The sequence below is a fragment of the Engraulis encrasicolus genome, chromosome 9 (genome assembly GCF_034702125.1).
Source record: "Engraulis encrasicolus isolate BLACKSEA-1 chromosome 9, IST_EnEncr_1.0, whole genome shotgun sequence".
Lineage (NCBI taxonomy): Eukaryota > Metazoa > Chordata > Actinopteri > Clupeiformes > Engraulidae > Engraulis > Engraulis encrasicolus.
In genome coordinates, this window is record NC_085865.1 from 1,657,721 (window position 1) to 1,667,720 (window position 10,000).

General features: G+C 45.0%; 1 protein-coding gene across 1 annotated transcript in view; it reads right to left on the reverse strand.

Moving 5' to 3' along the window:
• spata13 (spermatogenesis associated 13) overlaps positions 1–10,000 on the reverse strand; it is a 48,141-nt gene that overhangs the window by 30,877 nt on the left and 7,264 nt on the right. The window contains exons 4-5 of the mRNA XM_063206372.1: positions 5,754–5,898; positions 1,362–1,489 (exon numbers count right to left, since the gene is read on the reverse strand). Of these exons, the coding sequence (XP_063062442.1) occupies positions 1,362–1,489; positions 5,754–5,898 (273 nt within the window). The remainder of the gene's footprint in view (positions 1–1,361; positions 1,490–5,753; positions 5,899–10,000) is intronic.

Here is a 10,000-nt window from a genome sequence, read left to right on the forward strand (position 1 = left end):
CCACATAGCAAGCCTAGCGATAGGCTACCACATAGCAGGCCTAGCGATAGGCTACCACGCAGGAAAAGCAAGCCTAGCGATAGGCTACCACATAGCAGGCCTAGGGGGGGTATTGAGAAAGATGCCGGTGAGTGGGGGCGGAGGCTTAGTTCCTATTGGGGGACATTAGTCTATTTCAATTTTCAATACTAAAGGGGGCGTCGGCTTGCCGGTGAGTGGGGGCGGAGGCTTAGTTCCTATTGGGGGACATTAGTCTATTTCAATTTTCAATACTAAAGGGGGCGTCGGCTTGCTTATGATAAGGTCAAGGGGGTGTTTGCTCAAAAAAGGTTGAGAACCGCTGTAGTAGACACTGTAGTAGACACGGTTTATTCTTACATGTCTGCGATTCAGATGGTTCTCTTCAGCATTGGGTGCTTGCTGTGGAATGTATATGGTTCTGGAATGGTGCTGAATGTATATGGTTCTGGAATGCACTGGGCTGGCTGCTTGCTGTGGAATGCTTACTGTATGGTTCTGGAATGGTACTGGCTGTATGGTTCTGGAATGCTTACTGTATGGTTCTGGAATGGGACTGGCTGTATGGTTCTGGAATGGGACTGGCTGTATGGTTCTGGAATGGGACTGGCTGTATGGTTCTGGAATGGGACTGGCTTCATATGGTTCTGGAATGGGACTGGCTTCATATGGCTCTGGAATGGTACTGGCTTCATATGGCTCTGGAATGGGACTGGCTTCATATGGCTCTGGAATGGTACTGGCTGCATATGGCTCTGGAATGGGACTGGCATACTGTATGGTTCTGGTTTGGGGGTTGTCGGGTCTTTGGAAGAGTAATTGGGATGTGAGTGGTGCTGGTCGGCATGAAATGACTAGAGTCCATATGGTACTGGTTTACACTCGGGTCGGGTCCAAATTTATCTTTTATTTAGTGAACAGTTATTTATGGGGTGGGGTCTGTTGAAGTCAAGGTTTCAAAGGTGTGTGTGTGTGTGTGTGTGTGTGTGTGTGTGTGTGTGTGTGTGTGTGTGTGTGTGTGTGTGTGTGTGTGTGTGTGTGTGTGTGTGTGTGTAGAGGCCACATGCGTAGGTGTAGATGGATGCTCTGTGATGTAAGACAGACGGCAGCATGTGTGAATGGACAGAAATAAGTGGCTGAGTCTGTAGGTACGGGGTGGTGTGTGTGTGTGTGTGTGTGTGTGTGTGTGTGTGTGTGTGTGTGTGTGTGTGTGTGTGTGTGTGTGTGTGTACCTGGTTAAGAGTGCTGATCTCCACTCTGGTCTGTAGGTACGGTGTCTGTGTGTGTGTGTGTGTGTGTGTGTGTGTGTGTGTGTGTGTGTGTGTGTGTGTGTGTGTGTGTACCTGGTTAAGAGCGCTGATCTCCACTCCAGTCTGCAGGTACGGGGTGTGTGTGTGTGTGAGCTCGTCAAAACTGCCGTCCTCCTCGCTCACACTGTCGTCCAGCATGGGACACCCCTCAGAGGGGCCATCTGTCACACACACACACACACACACACACACACACACACACACACACACACACACACACACACACACACACACACACACACACACACACACACACACACACACACACACACACACACACACACACACACACACACACACGCTTATTCACTGAAACACACATAGTCGCCCGCTCTCCCTCACAGTCACACAACGCAATACTGGTTACACAGACGCTTATATAAATAACACACCTCACATGCAAAGATTACAGTACATGCTTGCTTACACACATTTAGACAAAACATGCACGTACACACAAACACACACCCACCCACACATGCATAGCCATACACTATGGCCATAGCATAACATAGCATAACGTAACGTAACGTAACGTAACGTAACGTAACGTAACGTAACGTAACGTAACGTAACGTAACGTAACGTAACGTAACGTAACGTAACGTAACGTAACGTAACGTAACGTAACGTAACATAACATAACATAACATAACATAACCAGAGGCGATTCCTCTTTGAGTACAAGGGAGGCGCCGCCTCCTGTCCAAAATCACGGAGAATAGTATGTAAACTAATGCTTTACACAACTTAATAACATTGCTATTTCAGACCCAGCTCCATAGAAAATGCATGTGCTCAACTTAGAGATGAAACCAATCTGTTATAAGATCCCGAGGCTCGCACGAGTTTTTTTTCCGCTCATGACAACGCAAGCGAGTCGAGTCTCAATGGACTTCAATGGCATGTGGGATTGTACGATTTTTCAATGGCAAAATGCTAAACGGTCATTGGCTATTGCCGTGAAATTTTTTTGATTTTGAGACTGAGCCTCACTGGGAGTGAATGGAGAAGAGAGAGGAGGGGGGAGGGACCGGAGACTGGAGCTCCGACTTGTGATTGGGTGAACCCCGTGTCAGTAGGCTACAGTAGTTGATTTCATTTCGAAATACAGATATGTTATTAATTTGACTGAGAAGTTTCGTCGTGGTAACCAGTGGGGAAGCTATTCATTGCGGTGTACTCCAGTTTTGTGTACATATTCTTGTAAACCTAGTGACACTAGTGTTGCGAATAAAGTCTTAATAGTGGCATGTCCTTATCCTTTTTAATCTCCCAATTCAAAAGTTGAAGTTGCCTACTTTTCGTTAGGGCTAGCTTGCAAGAAAGCTAGAGCTATGCAAAATGCCAAGCATTGTGGATTAAATTCTGGCGAATTCCAGTCGTCCTTATGAGGAGAAAATGAATATCAAGGAGCAGAGCAGAGCACTGCCTAATATTGACTTGGTGAAAAAGGTAGGGAAGAACAACCGTTTCTTTTGAGCTTTCGTGGTGTCTTATCAACTGGTTAACTGCCAAGTCCCGTGAGTGGCGAGTCCTTGTTTCCTACTGTGTTGGCAATGTCTGGTAAATAATTAAAGATTTTGCGACCTCTAGTGGTAAATTAAGCCGTGCACCCAGTGATGAACAAAGACAACGAAGGCAAACTAAATCACATCATTATGTGGCGGAGGTAGGCCTAATGATAATAATAATAATAATAATAATAAAAACATTTCCCTATGAATAGGCTACAAGGGGGATAATGATTAATGATTAACACATTTGTTTCAACAAAAGTCCTTTAGTGTGTGAGGCCATAATGTGGCTCAGGACCAATGTAAGATGTTTATTTTTGCGTTCTGGACATATTGTAATTGAACAGCCTCCCCTGTTTGACAGACTACCAGCCGCCACTGAACGTAACATAACATAACATAACAGCAATGAACTCAACAGGAGTGGTTTTACACTGGGTACCGGTAAATATAGCCAAGGCAACACCCACACAGCAAGATACACACATGGACAGGGGATTATAGCAAGACAACAGCGTGCTCGGTCACACCTCCACACACACACAAGGGTTCCCATGAACAGTCCTGTGTCCATCAACACAATAATACTCACGGCAGAAAATACACTACAGGTAGAACGTGTGAACAGCAAACATGGACAGCATCACCAACATACGTATACTGTATACACAAGTAACCATTCAGGACGCACACACATACAGTACAGGACAAAAGTAAGGACTCACCTTATCATTTATGCATTCTCTTTATTTTCGTGGATTTTCATTGTGTATTTTCATGCAGAGCATCAAAACTGTGCATGAACACATGGAGAATTACGTACTTACCAAAAAATATAATTCTAGCTGTTGTCCAACAGCAATGACAGCTGTCTATCCACCTGACGTCGACACGGCACACAACTGATGGCCCCACACATTTCAATAAGCTTATTTTTGTCTATTTTCAAATAAAAATGATATTGAGTCACAGGCAGTTACTTGGAGAGGTCAAAACTGTATTGGAGGGAATCTGTGGCAGGGTTTTTCACTTTTACTTTTACTTTTTGTATCACTGTCTCACCTAGATAATCAGCTATGCTGACCAAGTGACCTATTATCAGATCAAGAAAATCTGTCTTGTATTACTTGTATAAATTAAAATTGACTCGAATGACTGGGTATTTTAACTTGAAAATAGACAGAAAAATAAGCTTGTTGAAACATGTGGGGCCATCAGTTGTGCCGTGCATTATGCATTATGTTCTTTAAAAAGCCACAAAAATAAAGAGAATTAATTACATGAGAAGGTGAGTCCATACTTTTGGCTTGTACTGTACACACACCAAACATTTCTCACATTGCAAGCTCCCTGTGTGTCTTATCAGAAAACATGTGTGCACACAGTCATCCACATACAGAAATGCCACAGCCTGAACAGGGCAGTGCACACACACCCACAGACGCACACACACACACACGCACACGCACACGCACACGCACACGCACACGCACACACACACACACACACACACACGCACACACACACACACACACACACACACACACACACACACACACACGCACCCACGCACACACACACACACGCACCCATGCATGCACATGTACATGCACACTTGACAACACATGGTGTGTCAATTCCTAGCCTGGTCCTGACCATCCCATAATACTACCATTTCATTTCGTATTTATGGTCTGACATTTGTTTGCTCTGAAGCGATTGTAGGAAGCAGGAAGTTTGCACTCAGTTATGATTTGAAATTATTGGACACCTCTCACCCAACCGGCAGTTACTCAACAACAACATAGCGCAGACCAATGGCTCTGGCGCAGATGTGTACGTCATTGTCACGAGCGTCCTCCCCCTTTCGCCCCCACGTGGGGGGCGTATTTGATTATTGGCTGTTTTCTGGGGGGGGGGGGCGTTGCGATCAAAATTCTACTGCTCCAGGCACTCCAAAGAGAAGCACGGCCAGACTACAGTAGTGGAGCCAATCCTTTGGTCAATTCCAGGTCCAGAAAGTAAAACCCCGCCCCACAGTTTCCTTCCAGCACAGGTGACTTCATCCAGGAGCTGGTCTACTCTGTCTTGAGAAGTCATTATGCTCAGTTGAATACTAATACTACTAGTATACTACTACTAATCCTATAGTATACTACCTGTCTTATGCTCACCTGAATACTAACACCACTACTATACTACTAATCCTATAGTATACCTGTCTTATGCTCATCTGAATACTAACACTACTAGTATACTACTACTAATCCTATAGTATACCTGTCTTATGCTCACCTGAATACTAACACCACTACTATACTACTACTAATCCTATAGTATACCTGTCTTATGCTCAGCTGAATACCAATCTACTATACTACTACTAATCCTATAGTATACTACCTGTCTTATGATCAGCTGAATACCAACACTACTAGTATACTACTACTAATCCTATAGTATACTACCGGTCTTATGCTCATCTGAATACTACTCTACTATACTACTACTAATCCTATAGTATACTACCTGTCTTATGCTCAGCTGAATACTAACACTACTACTATACTACTACTAATCCTATAGTATACTACCTGTCATTATGCTCAGCTGAATACTAATAGTACTAGTATACTACTACTATCCTATAGTATACCTGTCTTATGCTCATCTGAATACTACTCTACTATACTACTACTAATCCTATAGTATACCTGTCTTATGCTCAGCTGAATCAGAGTACTGTATGTCGGATCAAATTTGTGGTTTGGATTTTACTTTTTGAACCAGGGACTCATGCCGCTGTTCTGGAACGCACACAAACACACATTTAAACACGCACGCACGCACACACACACACACACACACACGCACACACACACACACACACACAGAGAGTGCGACTCACCACTGAGTACGCGGTGCAGCTTGCGTCGGCCCAGGCGGTCCAGGCCGATGGGGGTGCTCTGGGACATGGTGTTGGGCCGGAGGCGGGCCGAAACCGCCCGGTACGGGGGCACCTGGTGGGACGGCATGGGGGGGCGTGGCAGAGGCTACAGGGGAGACGGGAGAGGAGAGGAGAGGAGGGGAGGGGAGAGGAGAGGAGAGGAGAGACAGGAGAGGTGAGGGTGGAGAGAGAGGAGGGGAGAGGTGAGGTGAGGTGAGGAGCGGAGAGGAGAGGAGAGGAGAGGAGAGACAGGAGAAGAAGGGAGAGGAGGAGAGGAGAGATGAGGAGAGAGGAGAGGAGAGGAGAGGAGAGGGGAGGGTGGAAAGACAGGAGAGGAGAGGAGAGGGGGGGAGAGGTGAGGAGAGGAGAGGAGAGGAGAGGAGAGGTGAGGAGAGACAGGAGAAGAAGGGAGAGGAGGAGAGGAGAGATGAAGAGAGGAGAGGAGAGGAGAGGAAGGGAGAGGAGAGGAGGGGAGAGGAGAGGAGAGGAGAGGAGAGGTGAGGTGAGGTGAGGTGAGGTGAGGTGAGGTGAGGTGAGGAGAGGAGGGGAGGGGAGAGGGGAGGGTGGAGAGACAGGAGAGAGAGAGACAGACAGGAGAGGTCAGGGTGGAGAGGGAGAGAGAGATGTCAGGAGAGGTCAGGAGAGAGAGAGAGAGAGAGAGAGAGAGAGAGAGAGAGAGAGAGAGAGAGAGAGAGAGAGAGAGAGAGAGAGAGAGAGAGAGGTCAGGGGATGAAGGGAGAGACAGGATGGACGAGTGGAGAGAGAGAAAGGCAGAGGGGCAGGTAAATCGAGAAGAAAAAGCAGACCGAGGGAGAGAGACAGACAGACAGGCCGACAGACGGACAGACAGACAGGCAGAACAAGAGAGAATGAGAGAAAGGGCAAGAGAACGAGTGAGAGCAAGAGACAGACAGACAGACAGCACAGGAGGGGGGGGGGGGGGATGAGCACAGAGAGTCAGAGGTTATCAGCTAGGACCTGCAGTAAAGTACAGTCTCAACAGCCATAGTAAATAAATAGCCCTGCTGGCTTCTAGGAAACTCCGACTGCGTAACCATCCAGCCAGGACAACTTGAACTTTAGAAATGTAATTTTCAGAAGTGGACATTTAGAGATTGCTCTCTCGCTCAAACTGATCCCAGCCAGCCGCGGACTAACAGAGAATTTTAATGGAGCTGTCCAATAGTTAAAGCCCTCTGTCTGGAGCCGTCCAATAGTAAAGCCCTCTGTCTGGGACTATGTCCTTGGGGTAATGCAATGCAATATGGGTAATGCAATACAATAATGAAAGCAGCACCAGAAACAATAATGTATGCCGTGAAAAAAATAATCTAATTTAGCAAAAACCGACTACAGTGAAAGAACACACGGCCACAGGCATACATTCTGAGGTCATAAAAAATCTTTGTCTTCTTTTATGAAGTCATAACAGTGGGATTTGTCTGCATTTAGCACAGTCCTTAACACAAAATATCGACTGCCTGCGATCGCACTACTCTGTAAACAAACATCAACGTTTGCTTTATTTTCCTCCAAAGATTACGTCAACATCACATAATCACAATAACTTGGTGTACTCCAATGTTCTCCCCATGCCTAGTGGATAGGTTACACAGTGGGAGATAAACGTACAGATCCAAAGGGAAAAATAAAACTCTCTCTCTCACACACACACACACACCGGTGATGGAGTTTGTGTTTATGAAATCTGCTGTATCCACACATGTGTCCCTATTCATTAACCTGCGTCTCCCTGTACTGGGGTGGCTGGATGGATGGATGGATTTCCCCTGCTCTGGTCGCTGTGTCATTGTTCCCGGAGAGAGAGCGGCCTATTTATGCTGTTGAGGTAAACGGACTCTGCAGCAAGATGAAACTGAAGACACCCTGTTCTTACCCCGACCGGACATGCTACACCACTTACTGTTCTTACCCCGACCGGACATGCTACACCACTTACTGTTCTTACCCCGACCGGACATGCTACACCACTTACTGTTCTTACCCCGACCGGACATGCTACACCACTTACTGAACAATACAATACTGTAGCTCTCACATCTCAACTGAAGCAACATCAGGGAAGTCCCCACATCTGTTGCGTATACTGTAATGAGCTCCACACAAGGAGAACAAGACCATGAGTTTAACCTGGATAGCCACCAACAAACTGGATTCAGAATCCCCTCAAAAACACAATAGGTAGAACAGATAGAGAGCAAATGTAAGTGAACAGATTGTGCAGCAAAACTGTGGCTGCCTTCCTTGGTGCTTGAATATGATGACCAGATTTTTGTAGTCTGAAACCGGGACACTTTGTGCGTGATTGAAGGAAAATATTTGGCTGTCCTCCCCCAGAAAAAAAATTTTTTTTAGATGCAATTTCCTGCATTCTAATCAATTTTAGAGGGAGGACTGACAAATCGTGACTCCTTAAGACTTTCTATACAAGCGCTGGCTGCCATTAATTGTGGCAGGTGAACATGTAATCTTTTCCATATATTTACCCTGATAGACATATAGCGCAATGTAGCGGGTGGACAAAACCGGGACATATTTGTGTCCCTACAGAGTTTGCTCAGGACCTGGGACACACAACTCCAAACCGGTACTGTCCCTTTTTTTGGCAGTTCAGCTTGCGATTAAAATACTACTGACAGTCATTTATCGCCATACAAGAATACCCAGAATATGAGAATATGAGAATTGTCCTTCCTACGGACAAATAGAAACTGAAAAAAACTGCCATAATGGCACTAACTTGTATTCTATTCGACTTCCTTTGCTTTAGGCACTACTTTATGACCTCACAGGGATGACTCGCGTGTCTTGACGCTGTTAACAGCTAACAGACAATGGCTAACTAGCAGCCCAGCCAGTGGTTGTTCAACGGTCTTTGTTTCCAAGAGCATAAAGCATAGCTGCCTTCTTAGTAAGGCACACTGATGAATTAAAATGCTGGTTAGACAGTCAGTTAATCACTGGAATGGTGATGAGGACTATTTAAGGACTGAGAAGAAAGTAAAGGTCCGCAGCACTGTTGAATGCTCCCAAAATATTTATTCCCAAAATATTTAGGGTTGCACCTTGATGAAGGACGTTCAGTCCGAAACGTTGTGCGAATAAACGTTGTGTGAAGGACGTTCAGTCCGAAACGTTGTGCGAATAAATATTTTGGGAGCATTCAACAGTGCTGCGGACCTTTACTTTCTTCTCAGTTATCTTACGTTTGGTCCAGCACCTGTGCCACTGATGTGCGCGCATCCTTTGACTTTTTGCATTGACTATTTAAGGACACCTGGACCATGTGCATTACTCATTCATTCGGTTTCTTCTGGGAAACCTTTTAGCATAAGGGCTGACCTGGTGGGAACCACGATAAAAATGTGTACTTAACAAGGTTTCAATAGAGCCTTTCAAGAACTACATTTGGAAACAGCTCCCGTCAAACAAACTCTATCAGATAGCCCATATCACACTTAGGCTCTCAAGCAAACATAATAGGGACACTGTGCAGGAAATGGTCAAAAAAGGTACTGCAACTATGCTGCTCATTGAAACTGGGTTGGCTATCGTCAAATTTGATATTTACATGAACGTTTACTGAGTAATAAACAAATATTTTCTAATATGGTCCAAGTATAGTCATTTTTGTAGCTAAAAATGGCTATTTTTGGAAATTCAAAATGGCAGACCACAGAGAAGATCCCCCTTTTCATGTATGACAAGTGCAATTTTTCCAGTCACAATGAATATTTAGAATGTGATGGTGGTGGTAAGTATTCGTGAAAAAGGTAACGTTAGTGAATGGGCAGCATGAATTCTGGAAATAAACAACTACAAATCTCTCACAGTGTCCCTTTAAGGCGATTTCCCTCTTGCTCTTACTGCCTAGTTCCCACTGTATGCAAGTGCCAATACAGTACGCCCATTTTTATACAAGTGTTGTAATCGTACAGAAATTGAGTTCTTGCCAGATCACAATAGTGTTTGGTTCATAATGTTCTGTGCTCTGGCCACATAATTCCCTGACATTGCTGAATGTTTTCTTTAGCTGTAAACCCAATGGAGTTTCAAAGTAACACGTTTATAGAGAAATTCAAGTTTAATTACAATTCAACATTTCAAGCCTATTGTGCCACTCTTTAACATACCTAGATCAAATTTCAAATCGAGTTTTCATTTTCGAGGGGAGCTTGATGCACCTG